Source organism: Diadema antillarum, unplaced genomic scaffold (genome assembly GCF_040938485.1).
Source record: "Diadema antillarum isolate AM-2024a unplaced genomic scaffold, OU_Dant_1.0 seq00000032_RagTag, whole genome shotgun sequence".
Classification (NCBI taxonomy): domain Eukaryota; kingdom Metazoa; phylum Echinodermata; class Echinoidea; order Diadematoida; family Diadematidae; genus Diadema; species Diadema antillarum.
Genome location: NW_027271148.1, coordinates 1,933 through 23,744, shown reverse-complemented (window position 1 = coordinate 23,744; position 21,812 = coordinate 1,933). Strand labels below are relative to the sequence as shown.

The 21,812-nt window shown below is 39.7% G+C and overlaps 1 protein-coding gene across 1 annotated transcript in view; it reads left to right on the top strand.

Moving 5' to 3' along the window:
• Positions 1-20,744, top strand: part of LOC139725306 (single-minded homolog 2-like) — a gene marked incomplete at its 3' end in the record, with an annotated part of 73,204 nt that extends 52,460 nt beyond the window's left edge. Inside the window, exons 2-3 of the mRNA XM_071636395.1 lie at positions 19,698-19,777; positions 20,655-20,744. Coding sequence (XP_071492496.1) covers positions 19,698-19,777; positions 20,655-20,744 — 170 coding nt within the window. The remainder of the gene's footprint in view (positions 1-19,697; positions 19,778-20,654) is intronic.
• Positions 20,745-21,812: the final 1,068 nt, after the last annotated feature.

The window sequence follows — 21,812 nt, the reverse complement described above, 5'->3', positions numbered from 1 at the left end:
GATTGGGAAGATGAAATTGTTTATGTTGAGCGTAATTGAAATTTTGGCCCAATTCTCTTCATGCAGTAATTACTCGAACAAGACGATGTAGAGGTGGAAATAATCATTTGGAGCACCAATAATCAACGCAGGTGGAATTAGGGCATGCATCTTTTGATACACCTCTTTTCCTCTTGACCCTTTGTAGCGTTTCAGTATACTAGTACTACGCATTTACCTGAGTTTCAGCACAAAGTAACCGACTTCATCAGTTCCTTTGTCCTTTTTGATACGCATTTCGCTTTCCTTTTCTTTATCGATTTCATTTCTTGTGCTTTCCAGAGTGTACATTAAAACTCACACACACATACACACACATACACACACGTACGCACACACACAAAAGAATACACAGGGGGCAAGAAACGGCAAACGCTATTTGTGTCGTATTGGAAAGTCACAAAAGCAAAACAACAAAAGACAACGAAAAAGAATGATGAAAAAGGGGAAGGTTTCTCTTCCTTGCTTTTTTTTTCCTCGTCAGGATGAGATATGGTGATGAGCGCATAAAGGATGCACGAGTCTAGACAATCGCGCGTCTGTCGTTGTCATGGAAACGGTAATATGGAGTTGTTTGATGATGATAGTCAAGTGAATTTCATCTTTTCACCGACGTTCGCTGTCATTTCATTCTTTGAATGCCGTTTAATTATTCACGAAACGAGATAAGAAACCTCCCCTGTCGAACACTTCGCCGATAATGAACAACAACCATGAAATATAGAAGCTTTTTTTCCCCTCGGATGCCGACACAATAGCTTTTTAGAGTACATGTTACTTGCGATTGAAAAGATGAGTTTTTGTTTTGCAGCATCTACGTTTAGCTGTTGTGTGTGTGTTATTTCTACAAGGAGTAATTGTCTATTCCTTGTCATATAGTCTCAAACTCTATGATGCTTTCCCATTATTGCGCGTGTTCTCTTATGTTTTGTATTCAGACTTAACGTGTGTATGATGTCAGAAACAGAAAAGATATTACTTATATGTTGCTGGCTGCTTTTTTTTTTCAATTAAATTTTCTCGTCCGTAAATAACTGGATTCCTTGATGCAATGGGGTCCGAGAAGAGTAATGCGTCTTCATTCAAACCCAAGGTTTACATTCGCCTAACAGATCGCTCTATTGTGAAAGAAAGTTATCACATCAATGGAAAATTGATTCAGCTGTTACCCAAGCTATTGCATCATAAAAGTTTTGTGAGCCATAAACATGGTGATTATGACCGACAGGACACTATTTATATATATATATATATATATATATATATATATATATATATATATATATATATATATATATATATATTGCCCTAAACAAGCAGATATATTATTACAATCATATCAGATAATTAAGTCGTGAATTGTCGCCGTTTCTTCTGGTGTTGCTCTAAGGTGATGCACTTTCCGTCCTGTACTGAGGAATGTTAGACTAACAAGCACAGATGACTTGACGATTCGAAGTACTGAAAGGAATATCGTTCTTCATCGTAATTTCATGGACTTCATTGTCAGTTTTCCGCCCCTTTTGATCAAAATCATCCTGAAATTCACTTGAAAATAATCGTTTCCTCTCATTCAACCGTAATGGCTTTGTTCATGAAAGCAGAGGTCAGGGTTGATGTGCTTATAATAGCATAAGAAAATAAATAAAATTGATTTAAATATAAAGAAACGAAGAGTTAACGTCCCATCTTACCATTACGGGATGAAGGTCATTATTTACATACTGGTAAATCAAAGCAGGTTTGTGTTGCGGATGAATTGTTAGCGTTTCACCAGGGTATACAAACCCAGATATGTGATAGGACCGTGAAACAGTTCACTGGCGTCGAGCAGCGTGTTTCATAACGCTGGTATTTCCAGTCATAAGTTCAAGATCAAAGTCCCAAAGATATAAAATCTTTTGGGAAGATCATCCCGTTACCAAGGATTCCTTGATATGGCCTACCACTGCTCTGACGTACATTCACATTCGGAACCCCATGCAGGTACACATTTTCTTGCCCATTAGAAGGTTGAAATGTGGACGAAATGAGACTCGAAGTCCGAAGAGTCGAGCGTCAAAACCACAGGGTCTGGGGGTTATGCGTGACTGGTCATCGAAAACTTTCGGTCTATTAACAACCGTGTCCCGATCAGAAGGTAGATTATGTATTATGCCATGTTTGCTATCCTGGACTCTGCGCGTACTAGTATTAAGTGTAAGAGCCTGTCATTTTCAACTAGTGCGCCATCTTTGCTTGGATAAGGAACAGTGTCCAAAAAAAAAAAAAAAAGATAGAGAGAGAGAAAAAAAAAGTTTGTAATGTTTTGATCTTTAGCGCGTTCTTTGATGATTTGATTACAAGCGAAATACTTGCGGAAAAGAAGACCCCAAAAAAAAATGATATCAAAGGAAAACAATCCCCATCGCTTATATCCTTTCAGAGATAATCAGCCCGTCGGATCATTTGCTTCGCCCGCGGTATTTCCTGAAGCCATCTTTTAATATTACTACAATTCAATTAGACCTGCGGCAGACAACGACGCACAAAGTCATATCGCTTAATTGTGCAGTCTGCGAACGGGCGTAATAGTTCATCTTGTGCCGTCTTCACTCTCGCGATAAAGAAGGAAAAGTCACGCTCCTTCAATAATACATCTTCATCGGGAACACAAAACCCCATACTCTTCCTGTTATGAAGTCATACATATTGATAACTTCACATGAAGTTCGGCGGTGGGTTTTTTTCCCCTCCACGCTCTTATAGGGATTAATGCTCCGTACATTGCCTCGCCTCCGTTCGACATGTTCGATAACTATGGCGAAGCAAAAAGGTTGTTCGTTGTGTTTGGAGCCTGTTTCTCCTTCGGCATGCGATTTGGTGTATTTTCTCTTTTCTTTGTCCAGGAACATCGAGTGTGTTTACATAGTCGTGCAAAAAAAAACAACAACAAACAAAACAAAACAAAACAAAACAAGCAAAACAAAACATGAAACAAAACAAAAGAAAACAAAACAATATTTGTACACGATCACAAATGACCTGACATTTAGACATATCGCATCATTATTTTGCCAAATATACACAGTCACTCTGGAGAAAATACATTGTAAGATTACAAAAGAGGATGAAGCTGTCCCTACGGGGTTACGACAGAAAGGTGAACTTTAGTTTGCTACTAGACAGAGATTAGCATTGTTAAGAGCAATGACATTAATACGAGGACCAAAGAGAACATCATGTTTCATATAATGAAATATAGGGCGGTGAGTTGGCTCAGTCGGTAGCGCGTCTGCCTCACGATCCTAAGGACCCGGGTTCGAACCGGACTGAGCAATGTTGTGTGTAATCATACCGTCCCCTCTAGCAAGAGGCAAAACACTGTCCCTCGGATAGGACATAAAATGGAGGTCCCGTGTGTGAAAGAGTCACAAGTCATGCACGTAAAAGATCCCGCTTCATTCATTCATCGCAAAGAGCAGGGTGTTTAACTCGGTGAAGTGGTCCCACCTCACATCCAACTGGACCCCATGGAAGACCAGCTTAGTGTAGCTTAGCTTAGCGTAGGTGAATATGGGCTATCCAGCCATCTTCTCAGATGGAAAATAACAAACAAACAAACAAGTCAAGGTTAAAAATAATGTGCTCATATTGCTACGGTCTAGGAAAAAGATTGTACGCAAAGCATGTCAGTGACAATTTAAAGAGTTCGACAAGAGAACTTCATCTGCGTGCAATAAGTACGCAATTCGCGCTAGCTAAGGTTTAGCAAAAGAAAAAAGAAGCAAAAAAAAATGTTGAATTAGCTGAAAAGCTCATCTTTTTAAGTAGCGCCGAAGCTTTTATCAGCATGAGTCTTATAATGCCTAATTGTATATGTAATCATCTGAATGGAAGTTTCATCGAATAAACAAGTCAATTATAATAACTTTTTTTATGCCTCTTACACGTAATTGATGTTTTATCGTACGTGTATTAAGTCAAGTTGATACCCTAGCTTTTACTTGCTTAGGCAAGTTTCTAGCAACTCTTTAGAGTTGTCTTTGATAGTCTGTTTTTTACGGAAATATAAATGATATTTTAATGAATTATGGAAGTGGTCTATGGATCTGTACAACTTCTTTGTTACCACAAACAAAACAACGGCAAAAGCAACAACAAAGACACAATTAGTTGATAGACTACATTTGCACAAAACAAGAGATGATTTTTTTTTTTTTCGCACAGGTTCGCTTTCCTGAGTCAGTCACGATTGGTTGAATTAGAATACGATTCGACGCGACGCGACGCAACGCAAGTGACTGATGAGAAGCGAAGTCGCCCTGAGCTACGCATGCCTGATTGACGAAAATATGATTTCATGTGATGTGTTATGGTGAAGTATTTCCCCTTGGTAGTCTTAAAACCCAGGTGTTCTCTGCTTGATGTCGAGGTGGATGCTGAGAAGGAAGGGGGCCTCAGGACAGAATTAGGATGTTCTTTTCCTCCTCCCTATCCTCCCTTCTCTCTTTCTTTGTCTTGTCCTTATCGTTCTTCTTTTTGTTATTCTTCCTTCATAGCTTCCACGTCAAATGAAATTCCACGAAATGAAATACCAATGCCTCGATCTTTGCGGCTTTTTTAGTGGAGCGACGATTTAACCAAACTTCATTATCAGAATGAAAAAGGCACAAACACGCACAGAAATCATTTCAAAAATAAAAGTGAATAAAAATGTGATGAGGTCTATGGCTGTCTGTCTTAACTACGGCAAAGATGGGCGCGAATGTTAGATCAGAACAATAATCGATTGTCCTTTGGGTGTATTTTTGGTGTATCGTCGTGATCAGATGCAATTATCAAAGCTGCATGTACAGATGACAAGTCAAGCAATTTAATCACGTAGGTGTACTTCATTGGACTAGCGGAAATGTTCGTTTTTACCAGCAAGCTTTACAGGGGAAGTCCAGGTGATTTTCATAGCTTTCATATCATGTCTAGTACATACATTGACAGCTCTGTGTTTAGATTTGTGGAATCACTTGTGGGCCTTGATCAGAGAAACAAATACTATGAAACCCCAAACAAATTACACTGAACAAGGTAGCAGCTTCACTGTAAGAATGCTGAGTTATAGGAGGTTCACACATTTCAGAAATGTAGCAATGCAATTTCATTACAATACCACTTGCTCAATGAGGTCACCTATGTGTAAGAATTTACGCATGCTTTCTTCTTTTGTTCTACTACCTTGAGCCTCCACTCGCGCATTATTATGGTGAAGCTGCACTGTCATCTACCTTGTTCATTGTGATTTGTTATAGATTTTGAAAACATTCTTAGTCCTTATCCCAATCACAATAAGATTCGAAACTCTGCACCCAGCATAACCAGTTTAAAGTTGTTCAAATGTAAAGGTCTGAAAATCAACCAGACTTCTCCTTTAATCTTATATCGAAGAGAGGTAGGATTGAACGATATCAAGGTTTTAAGAATGTAGGTCTATACTCTTTATATCATATCGTTGTGCAGGGTTTTTAGTATTGGTGCGCATTCTTTATATCAGTGATTTTGATAATAAACAAGAGACGGTCAAAATAATTTTCGTCTCTTAACAGTATTCTTACAAGGAAAAAGAGGAAGAGCAAAAGAAAAGGAGAGAGGGGAAGAACAGAAGAAAAGAAAGAAAGAAGGAAAGAAAGGAGGAGATGAGACGAAAGTGAACACTAGAGCGCAAACACACAAAAAAGAGGCATAATTATATCTATACACGCGTCCATGTAAATGTAATTTTTATCCACAAACAAATCTCGCTGACTGTTAAACTTCTGTGAATGAAAGTCATTGCAACTCAATTCGCTTGAAAAAGAAAACAGAACGACCGGTACAAGGAACACTTTCACCTCCCTTTCCACCTCGAGAAAAAACAAGAAACCAATGGGGATATCTAGATACTACTTTAAAAAACTAATTTAACTCGTCATCGTATTTCTTCCTTTTCTTTTTCTTTGTTCACGGGAAACGCAAGTCCCCAAAGAAGTATTAAATCTTGTCGACGACGCTACAGCCCCGAAGCCGGAAATCTCACTCTTTTTATCCTACGGATTGCATTTTTTGTTTCAGCGTGGCACCACCACAGATCAGTACAACGTTACATCTTATTAAGACCGCATCGGGAGGAGAGAACTGAAATACAGTGGGAGTGGGTACATAATATACCAACAGGCTTGTTATACTCCGTAATATTACGAGTAATTCTTCTCCAGATTGTACGAGGACTTTTGTGCGTGTCCGCGCATAATCCGCAAAACAAATTCGTTCGCACGTTTTATTTTGAAACGAAATACGGGACAGCTAAGCCTAGATAATTCCGCCTTTTTCCCCGTCTTCTATTTTGGTCATGTTATTCGCGTCGCAGAGTAGCGTTACCCCCAATTTAAGAGAATACTTCGTTACAGGCAGGAAAGACGACGAAGGGGGGAAAAGTTATCGTCGGAATTCGATGCAGAATTACTATCCCTAATGACATTCGACAAACTGTGTGACTCCGCGCCGTTATGATTGTGTTGACCCCTCCAGCGAGTCTGGAGCACTGTCACGTGACTCGAGAGTTCAACCCTCCGATAATCTTTGCTTAACAACATGACCTACACTGGAGTCTGCTGGGGACGGGGGGAACCCATGGCTTTCTCGTCGACCAATGACACTGTGGACATTGAACACCACCTTCCGGAACTCCAGAGGAGGTATCTATCTCGTTCTATCACCATCAAGGGCCGCTTCCCTCTTGAGGTAGAGGGGGAACTACTTAAAGATTCGTCACTGAAATTTCAGGGAAAGGAAAAGGAAAGTCCATGATAAAGTGATGACTTGCAGATTTATGTTTTTCCGCTACTACTAACTATTAACTGTCACTGTAACTGTATTATTCACGTGATGACGTGTTTGTTTACCAGCTGACATACTTATTGTGAGATGAAGAAGGGATATTTCGTCTTTATCATTATAAGCCTTGATCTTTGACCTGCAGGGATTTCCGGCTTTGATGTGGTCATTTTGTTTATAGCCATTCTTTCAATGAGTGCAACGAATGATAATTCCACCACACATTAATTAAAGCGAAATGTACTTTTTTTTTGGGGGGGGGGGTTGAAATTTTCCCGCTTCAATATTGAATATCTGAATATTCGTTCAGATAGTGTGCCTTGTGTCGTTGTTGCGGTAGATGTGTGTGATTCTGCACATGTCATGCATTATGGGAAGAAAAGAGGAGAAGTATAAGGAGAGATAAAGGAAATGACGCCTTGATACGAGCAGAAAGCGAAGTCAAATAACAACGAAATATCTACTCTTTGGTTTGATTTAAAGGGAAACGAGCTGGCGTGTTATGTCAACCTTCATGCCCAAGGGTACAAAGCTGTCACTTTGGTGCGTATTCAAACCACGAACTGTCACTTTAAGTTAGTGTTTAGGGTTGAGTAGCAGCGGTTGACACTAAAATGACAATGCGTTGGACGTTATTAGTGTGTGTGTGTGTGTGAGTGTGTGTGTGTGTGTGTGTGTGTGTGTGTGTGTGTTCAAGTTTTTGCCTTTTTTTAAGGAGAGTTTAATGAGGTATATTTTCGCGGAAAGCTCTCAAAGTTCCCGAGGGTGACGAAAATACCATGAAATATTTGACGAGCCGGGAACCAAACCAAACAAACGACTACTAAATACACTCTTTGTGACCACATCATTTTGCCCTCATACTGGGCATTTAAGAAAAATAATAAGGAGAATTCCAAAATGGCGATGATGAAGTTCCGGTATTTTACCGATTGCATGACCTATGACCCCCCCCCCCCTTTCCTGTCTCCCTCTATTCTGTCCTTCTTATCTTTCTCTCTCTCTCTCTCCCCTCCCTCTCTATCTATCTCTCTCTCTCTCTCTCTCTTCAGCTTCATTTAATATTTCAATGCCTCGTCATTCATTCCATTTCATTTCATATAACCCGTTTTGTCACACTTTTAATAATTTACAGAAGAGGAAGTCCGCAGTCTTGCTCTAAAATTATTCATGAAAAATAATTATTCTTGAACACGAATCATGTTCGTTGTTGGTAAATCGCGGAGTATAGCAATAACGTTTAGATGAGAAGGTTTTGTTCCTATTGGTTCGTTTCTTGGTGTCCTCCCATAGTCATTTTTATTTCGATAAGGATGTCAAATAAGCACAGTCGTTATATTGAATTTTCAATTATGAAATGATTATGTTATTGCCAACAATCTTCGATGAGAAGATGATATGATATTCCTTACTCTATCATTCGTTCAAGTTAAGTTCATCATTTGTCATGTATAGTTTCGTATTCACATTGGCGGTGAGATATATTGAAGAATATATATCATACATATGTATACATTCACTATTTAATGTGGTAATGGGAAGTTGTGTTGCTTTGAGATTGAAATTGCGTGAGATGTGATGACATTTTTGATGTACATTACAATACGCTCATGTTTTAGGGAAAACGCAGTCTCAAGGTGGAAACCTTACGGGATGCTTCACAAAAGCGATGCCAGAGCTCAACTGGAGGTGCAATAGAGAATATTCCCGTTATTCCTTCATATAAGTCATAACTTCTTTCACGTTCGAACATCTCAGTTTTACTATACATGGATGGTGATCGCTCTATATAGCAGCGGTGAGGAGGTTTAACCCAGAGCACAGCCCCCTATATACCATGGAACCCGTTGCTTTGTGTACGCACCTGGGCAAGGGTGGCACGCCGCAGCGCCGGCCTAGCACATCCACGCGATTCGTTGTTCAAACATTCACGGCTTTCCTTCTCTCGTCTTTCCTCCTTTTTTTTCTGTCATTTTCCTTATATTACTCCCACACTCTCTCCCTCTCTCTCTCTTTCTCTCTATGTATGTCTATCTCCCTCTCTCTTTCCATTCCCCATCTCTTTCTGTTTCTCTTCGTTTTCCCTTGACATTTCGTTGACATACTCACTGGCGAGCATGCACCTCCAACTCCTCACTCCTTCTTTCCAACCCCTCTCTCTCTCTTCCCTTCTCTTCTCTTTTCTTCTCTTCTCTTCCCTTTTCTCCCCCCCCCCCCTCTCGCACTCTCACTCAATGCTCTTATACCTAAAACTAATTGTCCGGGCTCAAATTCCATGTTGCACTCCATTTACTTGGCAAACAAGCCACATGTATTCTGCAAGTTAAAATGCATATAGCTAAATCTCTGCAGCTCGCCCACTAACGTGTTACAGTGTTATGTTTTGTGAGATGCGTTGAATCGAGCAAAGAGGTGTATGAACACAAGGACGTAACTACATTTCCTTCACTTGTGTGTCTGTGTGTGCATGTGTGAGTGTTTGTGTGTGAGTGTGTGTGTGTGTGTGTTCTGAGAGTCATGCAGAATTTTATGTCATTTTTCTTATACATGGCATACGATTTGCAAGAAAAAAACAACAAAATATATTGTACTGTATGTTGAAGAAAATATTATTTAGCAGCACAAAAGAGAAGAATACAGCTGCTTACTTTTGTTCATAATTTCCTACATTAATTTCTTTGTTAATATCGATCTGATATCGAATGAAATTTGAATAAAGAATGTCATAAAACAAAAGCGTGTGTGTCTGTGTGTGTGTGTGTCTGTGTGTCAAATGGCGATAAAGCCTCTGCGCTGAATAAGCAATCGAATAGCAATCACAGTACTGTGTGCATGTAGGATATGTGGAATCGCAATCACTCTTTCTAAAGTCAGATTGAGCTTTTGGACGTCTTTAGAGATTGTTTCTAATTTTATTAATATTTATTTGTTATTTTTTGCGGGGGGGGGGGGAGTTATCAACAATCGAGCATGATTATCGTTTCAAACTCAAGAGATTTACGTGATCTGCTATAGGTGAAATTTCTAACCTTTCACGTGGACATTGGATGCATGCATGGGACGAATTTTCAGCCAAAATATTCAGGGAAAGCTTTTAATCCTTATTACTAATAACAATGATACCAATAGTTCCTCCGCGTTTTTGTTTTTGTAAGTTATATCATAAATTTATCTGAAGGTCCTACGCGTGTACTCTAACACCTCTCTGTGATCCGTTTCCTTTCCCTGGGAAGGTATATGCATTTATAGGAGGTAATAATTATAATACAAACGCATGGATGCATGAGAAATTCATTTTTTAACTGCTTGTTTGCTTGTTTGTTTGTATGTTTTTCAAGTGTGTATGTGGATGTTTTATAATTATGTAGACATATTTTTGTTTTTATACCAATCAACTTATGCAATTACGAACATTTTGTACATTTTTTGGTCAGTTTTAGTATCATAATCATATGTACCATACATTTTTTGTTTTTTGTTCTGCCAGTGGAGGGCGAATTTCTGTATTCATAATCACTTATGAACAGACAATAAGGTACCTATAGCATCCTTGTTTGCCATTCCATGATGTGTCCATTTGAGCCTTCATTCTTTACTGCAAAGTAAAAGCAGTATATTGTTACTATTCCAACAGTCCAAGGAAGCTCTTACTCAGTCTTTAAAGACATCGACATGAATTTGAAAATGAAACACATTTCTTGTTGATCTGATGAGTTCTCCTGACTGATTTGATTTTATGCGAACCCGTCAAAGAACCAGAGCGAAAATGGACATTTTGAAGGGAATTCCTTCAGTCAGCATTCAGCACAATGGGAGCATATTAGGGCCTAGTCACTTAACAACCTATATATATACAGATGAGCGAGTTCTGTTGTTCCATTTATTGTATCATCAGTGAAAATCGTCCCAACGTTAGCGTCCTCTCAGTCACATCGATTGGCCTTTTTAATGTCCCGTTCCCTATGAACGTACTTACTATTCACCGGAGACACTTTTGTGGATGTTCGTCCGATTATATGGGCCTCCTGGAAAGTTGACCAAATTTCTAGCTCAAGTGTTTGGCAAATCGCGAGCGTCGTAAATGCACTTTATCGGGTTTATTATTTCCACTTCTGGTTATTCTGAAGAAAAAAGTTTCATAGCTCTAGAGCGGCACACTTCGCTTATTTTTTTTTCCTAACTCTCTTCCCATTTTGTATAATTTCTGTATTCATTCTCTCTATTTTGTCAATCGCTATGCCTTTATGTGAGTGCTGGGAGGGGGTGGGGTGGGGTGGGATCACTACTAGTGCTCTTCAATCCACCGTCTTGCCACTCAACACGTCACGCTTGAGTGAAAATGTGGAGGGCTGACAGAGTATCATCAAAGACGAATCCGAGAAAGAGTGAAAATGCTTCCAGAGAAAAGAAAGAAAGAAAAGGATTTCTTTTTTATTCACCCCAGTACACCTGTACTCTCGGAAAACACGCCAAAATTTTAGCGACGATTCTCGGGGTCTGTTAACACACCTGACGTTGGCACACACTTGGAGGTTTTGTCCCCCCGAAATAGGTATAAAAACATCTCCTTTGGGACTCGGCTCCCCAACTTCTTTTTTACCCCTCTCGCCCGTCTCTGGAGTGTATTTGCGCTAACATTCGATCTCTTGTGGATGTGCCGAGAATATGGCTTCGGATCGTATTTCGGTATATTCCGAGGAATTTGTTCCTTTTTTGGTGGAACGGTCAGAAAACACCTCCGGTAAAAGACGCCAAGATATAGAATTGAGATAAGAAGATGATGAAGAAGACAGCGAGAATGCTTATGATCTACTTTGGGAGTATTGCAGATTATAAACAAAGGGTAATAAAGAACACCCCTGGAAAACGCTGGGGAAATCGAGAGATGGATATATGAGAAAGAATAGCAGAGATGAAAAACGCATAATCTCTGTCATATCAATAACTCATTCTTTATATCATTGCGTTGTGTATTATGAAGATATGTATATTTATAATTCAAGTAAACTGTGGTTGAAATTCCGACGTATCAGAGTACATCAACCAGTTCAACAGACAAAGGCACGCACATACATGTACACAATACAATGAGCTATGAAGGACTAACCGCTTCTTCAAAATGCAGACAGTTTTATGCCGGTGTGAAGTGCCTTCGCACTGAAGACATTCTCGATGGTTTAACGATTTCAATGTTTCCTGCGGTAGTAGTAGTAGAGGCGATTGACATCATTCATGGGCTAAGCAGTTCAAAGGGATGTGGGCATCAAATAAAAAGCCATTGATGAGACAGGATGCGATCTGTTCCTGCGAATTAATGAAGAAGAAGTGCGAAGAAAACGAGGTTTTTAGTATGTACCGTAAAATAGCTAATATGAGTGAACTTAAAACGTGCAAATAGAGTTTGAGGAGAAGCATAAAATGCAGAGCACAAGAATACTAAAACCCACCTACATTTATACATCAGATATTTCTGTGTTAAAATTGTGCTTCCTTGAAACACTGAATAAAGTCACTCGAGAAACGAAAAGAAAGTCGACAAACAGGAGGAATTATCTCTCGTGTTGTCTGGAGGGGAGGGGGTGGGTTAGGGCTGGGTGAAAGTGGCGAAAGTGGTAGCTACCAACAGATGATGTCATGGATGCGGAGAATTGGCGACGACACCTTGACGAGATGGCGGACTCTTATATCGAGGGATTACGTGATCGGCACAGCAATACTTGCTGGAGAACAGGAACAAGGCCGTAGATGTAGAAGTTCAATTTTCAAAAACCATGCCGGACACACCATCAATATATTATATTCTTCAGTAGCAGGATAAATCAAAGTCTGATAAACCAGTTCGAAACTCCACCTTGCGCATGCGCAGAAAAAAAGGTCATTTGTACTTACAGGCATGTTCACGTAATCGTTGTAAACGGTGTTTGTCAGCAGATCTACCTGATAGCAACAAAGTGTTTATTAAAGCCTGGTAATTGGGGATATTAAGAGGAAAAGGTTTATTAATGCATGCATTGCAAAGAATGAAATTATTGTATGCTTTCGTATAAAGATTTTTTTTGACGGAACATTCTCATGATTCTACAGAGTCTAGACTTCTTCCATTGCTTGAAAAATGAATTCCATAAAATAATTGTTACATCGGGAAGCTTACAATGCATTATGTCGCTTTGGAAACGAGTAAAATGCCGAACCACTGGAGAAAACGAAAAGATCATTGTACAAAATGTGCTCACAATTGTGAAGTCCTCACAATATCTGTATCTTCCCATCGCTCCATTATGTTTCATGTTCCTTTGGTGATGCCTTCTTAACGACACTTCACAAATGCCTATCCAAGCCTGGGTCAATGTTGGTGTTGAAATCCGTTATCTCCACTGTACTTGCCATTTCCCTTCCCTCTAGTTCGTAGCGCCTCTGGTATCTGTCCATCCTCCTTAAGCGAAAGCCTCTTTTTACTTTTCCCCATCTGCGTTTATACAGCTTTCCCCTCCCATTTGATGCGGTGATTTTTTTCCCTCTATTAATGCCTTATTCACTCATAAGATCCGTCTGCTTTTCAACTATTGAAAGGATATGTCTAAACACGTTATAATTATGGCTGTGCATATTCTCATTGCATCTTCTGTAGGTTCATTTCTTCGAACATAATTATCCTCATTCCTCGTCATCCAGTTTTGATGTGTTACTAACTGCACGAATCCACTAAGCTATCTCGGATTGGGGAACGGAATGTACCTGCTTTTTGTTGTTTTCATTGTTTTTCTTTATTCAAGCATCTTGTAAACACGAAATTAACACAGCATACAAGATGTATATCTTTGATCTATTTTGATCAGAGCTCAATGAGAGCGAATGATTTGACTCACAGCTTCCCAGTTGAACTTTACTACTACTTTGTGCCAGCTGTGTCTAGCAGTGACATTTTTATGCTCGCTTGGACATGTCTAGTATACAAATGGAGACGGCAAAAAGAGCCCTTACCGAGAGTAATCATTTATGAGCACTTTCGTGAGGCAGGATTTCATTTCGCAATACTGGGTGGAAAATGGTTGTAAAGTTGTTGAGTCCCGTTCTAGTGTGTCAAGTCCTCTTCTTTACTAGAAGTGGATTGTTGGCCTGCGATTATAAGAGCTGAAGGCAAGCTACATGCAGAGTGTGGATGATAGTAATAGATTATCAGTTACCCATGTGCAAAAATTGCATTTATTCTGATGGGTACCTTTTCGGACGCCGCCAGCGTCTCAATTATCACCTGCTTCTCCAGTAATTTATTCAAATATTTTTCTTCTCTTCTCGGCTGTAGATGCAATCTTTCCTCGTCTTTATGTCCTCATCAGACACTTCGTTACACTATAATAGGACTAACATCTCCCTAAGCTCACAGTGATGTATTTTGATGCGAAGTTTAGTTCACGTGTATCTGCGACCCTCGAATGTGTAGTTTAATCCCTGAGACTTGTTGACCGGCAAAGAAGCGCATTGAATGGAGGAGATGGTTAACAGCCAATCTGGGATCTCTATACAGGGAAATATAAGCAAAGACTTCTCCCCCCCCCCCCTTCCTCTCTCCCTCCCTCATCTCTTTCACTCCTTCTTGCGTCTTTTTGCGATCAGTGTCCCACTTGACCTCTCCGCTCCTCTGAAACTTTATTCAAACGTCACTTGTGGATGAGAGAAAGGCGAGAGGGTTGTAGGGGGCCGGGGGATCAGCCATCAACCGCTCCTTTTGGCGAGGTGTGACCACGGAGGTGGGAGGATGACTACCTCTCAATGCGCACCATGGTTAATGTACGTCTTTAGTGTTGGCTTTTTACCACGCAGTGTTTGTTTATCACTGGGTAAACGAGCTTAGAAGCCACGAGTAACCCACGATAAATGTTCTCAACTTGTTTCTTGTTCCATTACGAGCATTTGTGTGTGTTTAAATGATGCATGGTTTGATGCTTATCATGTACACACAGGAACAGGATCACTGACAAGTTGAACTACGAATTTATTCTTTTTCTATAAGACTCACTTTTGAAAAGCATAGTGTGGGTATTTCGTTCGTTAATGTACGTGAGATGATTGGGTGTAATAATGCAACCTGACCATTGTCATGTGATGACATATGCCTGATAAAGAAAAAAATGGACCCATCTCCTCTCCAAATATATACACCCACACAGAGGAACGCCTAATATGAACAATCGTCACGCAGATGTCCTCGCAATTCTCTTTGGAATGAAAATCTTTAAAGAAAATGAAGTGGAATATCATTAGATATTTGCGTTAACAAATTAAGCAGCAGTTCAGAATGAATATATCGTAATTAATACCCTTCTTATAGAACGCGACATTTACGCTCTAGAGTATCATAAAATATCGATTTTAAAACTGAAGAAGTCGTAGGCCACCACAGCTGGCGCTGTGCAACGTGTAAATTTCAAGTTAGAAAATACTTGGTCATGTTGGTAGGGCAGCTCAGAATGGATAATTTGGAGAAACGAAATGTTTAAGCAGGGCCGGCGGAACCGGGGGCCGGGGGGGGGGGGGGGGGGGGGAGGGGCTCGCCCCTTTTTTGCACCATACAAAGGAATACATAAGGTGTCACCACTTTGGGCCCCCCTCCCCACTTTTTTTTCCCCCGGAAGTGCGTAAGTGGCACTAAAAAAAAAAAATAGATAGAAACCTTGAAGTGCTTTGTGAGCGCGGTAAGGCCTTTGTTTTTGCGCTGGAGACCTTTTTGCTTGTCAGCTGAAGAAATCCGGAAGTGGCACCCAACAGAACACAGAAGACTCCCTCCCCCCCCCTTTTTTTTTGGGGGGGGGGGGATTGTTTTGTTTTTTTCTTGTTTTTTGCTTGTTAGCTAATGAAACCCAGAAGTGGCACCAGAAGTCTGTAGTAGGCCCCCTCACTTTTGAAAACGTGGCGCCGCCCATGTTAAGGGCTCTAATCACAGTGAACCTGCAATTTCAACCAACAAGCAACATGTCGTCATCAAATTGCGAGCAGTATGAAGCAGCTGCTATATACACTACTGGTAGTTCTAATATTTAATTGCGTGAGTGTATTAGTATGTGGGTGCATGTATGTGAGTGTGAGAACAGACTTTTTTAACGACCTTATAGTTTTCGAGATTTTGACAGTCACTACGCACATGTAAGTCAATTAATATAGTCATTACTTGTTTCGTTCTCCCTACCTGTCTATCTACCTGTAACTGTCTATCTATCTATCTATCTATCTATCTAAAAATCTATCAATCCATCTATCTATCTATCTATCTATCTATCTATCTATCTATCTATCTATCTATTTACCTATCTATATAACATATATATATATATATACTTTATAGATAGATAGATTGATCGATTGATATAGATAGAATCATACTGTTGTGGTGTGTGTGTGTGTCTGTGTCTGTTTGTCTGTCTCTCTGTGTCTTCATTGTGTGTACAGCCATCAAAATGGTTATGAAAACGGATGGAGAATATTGAACCGTACAGAATGACAGACAAAGATGTAATGAAGGAGTCGATGAAACGAAAAGGTTATTTTGTTTCTGCGCTATGAGAAAATAAAATAAAACATCGTAATAACAGACCATAGCTCACACATTTTCATCAGAAAGTAGTTTCTGTCAAGGAATTAGGACAATACTTGTCAGCACTGACGAATTATATGTCATTAGAAAAATAAATGTGCGAAATGTCAAATTTGACATGGAAAGACATGCATTTTTGCAAAAGTAAAAAGGTTGATGGTGATGGCAAAATCTAAAGGGGACTTTTCATAAAGGTAAATCACAGCGATTCTCGGCCTGTCATATATTTTATTCTTCTGATCATATAAGTCCGCAATGTCCACAGAAATTTCGTCCTGTGTTTCCCCCTCCCTTTCTTTCCTTTTCTTATTATCTTTTCCCCGGACTCTTTGCCAATCTCGATTTTTATATCACTGTCGCATACCGTTTGTTTAAGTTTGCTCACCAAGTATGAGGCTAGGGAGCCATTGTGTGTGTCTATGGTCTGCATTCATTAAGTTTAATAAGTTATGATCCACTTTTGGCGGGAAAAGAGAGAGAAAGAGAGAGAGAGAGGGGAAAATGGATGCATTGACGGTGGAAATATAGTCATTTGCGATGAATCAACACACACAGCCGGACTCGATTCATAAACCGTACAGAGACGAGATATTGCTCGCCCTCAATCTCTTCATTGCTTATATCGGGGACTCCGCGAGGAGATTTTGTTTGAGAAAATTTCGGTGGCAGTGTGGCTTCCTGACGTCCACGGTATTGTTCTGAGCTAATATTTGCTTCCAAAAGGAAACACACAAGCAACCCCCCCCCCCTCATTCTCCTTCCCCCTTCTTTTTAAGGGAACGTCTTTGCACCCGTCAAATCTCTGGAAATTCTGCTAAATTAAAGAGCACGGAGTGAAAAGGAAAAAAAAAAAGAAGCAAGCACGAAAATGCTATCAATAACCAAGGGTGAGGTTCCGACAAATATCACCGGGCAAACTTTACTTGTCTTTCCCATCGCGTACCTCTGGTTTTAAAGACACAACTTCCGTTGCTTTCGACAGGCTCACTGCCCATGCATTGTTAAATACCCCCAATAAAGAATTCCCGGTGTTGGATCCCGCGAAATTGGTAGCGTAATGTTCGCACGTCAGAAAAAAGGGAGACTCAAAACCTGAACAAAAATGCGTGGAGAATTTCATTACCCGCGCACTATATATATCATGAGTCGGTGTTTGGGTATCGTGTCCTTCTCTTTCCTTTACCCCACACCGGTCCCGCTAACAATGCCTTTACTTTCCCGTCAAAATTTGCACAGAAATGAATAGTTTGCGTCCCTTTACGAAGTTCCAGTTTACCGATGTCTGGATTGTAAGGGGCTCTGAGTACGCGGTTCTTCCGCCGATGCCTTCCCGGCCAGTATAAAATCAATAGCCGTCCGAATAATGCGGTGCATGGGCTCGGGTAAACTTCGTAGCAGCGTCGTTTGTTTCCCCTGTGCTATATGTCCTCAAACGGGGAGGGGGTGGTGGTGGTGGGGGGGGGGGGGGGGGGGACTTCTGCTCTTGGTTTTACTTTCTCGTCATTTTTTTTCTTTTATACCTTCATCTATTCAAATAATGGTGATGAATGGATTTTAAGGACTAGCTGTCATTTTCTTGTTTTATTGTGGATCGGAATGAAATTCAAATATGGATCCTTCTCTATTCCTCGCTCCTTCTCTTTTTCCCCTCCCCTTTCTTATAACATAGAAAGAAAGAAATAGAACGGCTAGATCGGATATTGCGAGAGACACATTCCCGATGCGATTTCATTAACATCGCGTTGTTAGGTGCCCGGGTTTATTGTAATGCGATCCCCGAGTGTTGGTAAAGAGTAGAATTTATGAATGGCCAATCTGGGTAAACGTTTTCGTTCGCAAGCTTGTTTAACTTCCGAAGCCCGGGGGGAATACGACCGTTTCTTGCATTCGAATCGATTTTTCTTCTTTTTTTCTCTTCTTTTTTGCCCGCTCTTGCTCTTCCATTTTGACTGACAAGATTTATATACATTATATTCTTTCATTTTCATTTTTCCCTCGCATTAGTATTTTTGAGCAATATCTCATCAACTGCTGAAACTTTATTGCATCTTTCGTCATTGTTATGGCGTTTATCCTGGTAGTTTTAGGACAGAGTTAGAAAAAAAATAACGGTTGTAATTTGATCTTCTTACAGAAAGTAAAGGTTCAAGAGAAGGTGCTGTACTTCAGCAGACAAAAACTATAAGTACAAACTTGCTTGAAACATAAAGACAGAGCTAGGCAACATAATTCAAGATTAATTCGTGAGACATTTTGGCGCATAAGCGCCTTTTCGTCACTACACGAGAACAATAATTGAAACATTGCTGTCATCTCTGAATCATGTTTTCTTTTTCTTCATTGATGGAAATAAATAAAATACTGAATTATTGAATTGAATTGAAAAAGCTACCCGTAATTTTGACGTAATACTGAGAACAAAGTCTGTTCGTTGTCATTTAGATGTTTTTTAAATAATATGGAAGAATTAAATCTCGCGATCAACCCTGCTTTCCAAAACGAGTCCAAGAGACGATAAATTGCACGTACACTCGTCTTTCGTCTCTAACGTGTTCATGGTATTAGTGTTATATACCCGTTATAGTTTACACCTTGTCATAGCTTACACCGTGTTATAACTTAAACCCTTTTTGCTTTTCATTCGGACGCTCTTTTCCATTGCCATATTTACTTGTTTTTGTTACGACGGCAAAATGTGCTTTTTTCCCCCGCTACAATACCACTCTTACATAATCTTGTATCATATTCAATGATTTGTCCTCCCAAATTGTTGAAATTGATAAATGTATCACCTTGTATTATGCATTTCCTTTTATTGATGGAAATAAAGAAGAATCTAATTGAATTGACCTGAACTGAACTGAGATGCGTCATACCTACAACTACATGATTCCCCTATTTTTTGTTATCTACACCGTCTGTTACGATTCATACTTTAATTTGCAATTGAAATAAAGTATGTTATATATATTTACCATTCGATATCACATCTTGTACCTTTACGCCTCAAATATATATTATACTGGTACTCATTTACAAATTTATAAAAGTTCACATGACATGATAGACTTACTGGCTGATTCTAGAGCAGCTTTCCCAAATTCATATTTCTCTTCCCTCCCAAAACAAAAGAGGAAAGAATGATATTGCGTGCCTCATGGAGAATGTTTTAATGAATACAGTATAATCTATACCTCTTCTCGTTTTTGTCTGTTTTCTGCAGGTCTCGGTGACTCGTGGGGTAGCAGGAATATCTCTGCTTTGGATGCTATGACTAAAGAACTCGGAGCGCATCTTTTACAGGTGAGAAGGCGAGATGTAGTCTCTATGACCCGAATTCACGAAGGTGGTACAAAATAATGAAACCATGGTTTAAACCATGGACAAAAACCATGGAGCGCCAAGTGTCGCATGGAATATTTCGTTACGAATTCAGTCATTTCGTCGATGACATGATTATTTTGTAACGAAATGACAACAGTTTGTAACTAAATGAACATTTCGTCCACGACATGATAATTTCGTCAACGAAACGGTCATTTTGTCGACGGAAAGACCAATTTTGTAATGAAATATTCCGTGCGACACTTGGCGCTCCATGGTTTTGTCCATGGTTTAAACCATGGTTTCATTTGTACCACCTTCGTGCATTCGGGCCAATGAATGTAACAGATTCTTTTCTAAAATCATCAGCATTATTGTCAGAAGATACAGACGTATGATTGTTTTATTAACACGGACTGCAGGCACAAGCGCGCTTGAGACTGGGTTTAAACGTGCTGAACAATGTTGTTTCAACGTAAATAAATACACACCTACCTCTGGGGTATAGTTGCATGATATACAGGGTTCTATAAGGGAAAAGAGAATATTATTATAGAAAAAAAAATTATTTAATTATAATGAAGTTTCCTTCTCCATCTATAAGTCATGCGCACGTCTCAGCAGTGCGACTTTTTTGTGTGTGCTTTCCTTTTTGCGTGCTTGTTTGTTGCTGTTTTTAATCGTTTGATTTTGTGTGTTTGTTTGATTGTTTGTTTGTTTGCTTGTTGCTGTTTTATTTTGTTTGTTTTGTTTGTTTGCTTGTTTGTTTTATGTTATACTCGACATAATGCGATGCGTTATCTGTATGTAAAGACATTATTCGTCAACCGATAAATATCATTTCACTTGTCGACAGACACTGGACGGCTTTATTTTCGTTGTTGCCCCGGATGGAAAGATCATCTACATTTCTGAGACGGCGTCTGTTCACCTCGGTCTATCCCAGGTAGGGGGAGCTCTCTTGCTATATACGTTTTGTTTTTGAGCGACGTGGTAGATTATTGCTTGCTTGATTGATCGGCTGATTAACTCCCTGTGTGTGCCGATATCGGCGCAGATAACCCCCATAGCATTATGCACATTGCCCACTTTCCCTGGCAGAGAAAGAGTTAGCGGATCATTATTGGTGTGATCGATATTTGGTTATTGGTGGAGTGATTAGCTGATTTATTTCAAGTCTATATTGCACAGAGTGGAACACAATATAGATGCGAAAGTGCACCTTTTCAAAATATTGGAGGACAAAAAAAAAATGCGTTTTACGGCAAGATTGCCCTGCAACGTTATACCGTTATGATGGCGCTATTCCACAGAGAGCTGCGGATTATCTTAACGGATATCAAATAACATCGCAGGAATCGTTTGTCACGCATACACACACGCTTTCTTCAGACAGTTACGCTGCTTTAAGAAGACTTATCTTTAGATCCTAGTGAATAAGTGCAGTCTTTTTTTTTTGTCTAATCTTTATAGAGATTCACTTTAAATCCATGACTTCATGATCAGATTGTACGTCACTTCCGGAAAGAAATGTGCAAACAGTGGATAGGCTTTGTTGCCATTTCAAGAAATTATTTTAGAATCGAACCACGACCGCAGTATTTGCAGTGTTCTGCAGAATGGTATGGTATACTGCGAGATTTCATGAGGGTCAAGGGCACCACCAACAACCCTTCCCCCGCCCCCTCCTTTGTGGCATCTTACTGTGATATTATGATTACAAATATAAAATTATGATTAGCGTATCATTGTGTTCACCACCACATTACGTCGATTCGTGGACTCATATTGTATTTAAATGCCGAGTAATTCTATAAACCTATATGCTATCAGTTTGTAAGAATGTTTTAGTTTTAGCTAACCGATATCACTTTCCCTATTGGCGGACAATGAATGGCTTTATTTTTGTTGTTGTTCGATAACGAGATTGCATTACGACTTGTCATTCTTTAAAGATAAGGTACCGGTAATTCTAAACCTACTGGTAAATAGAAGTCACTCATAACAGTGAAGG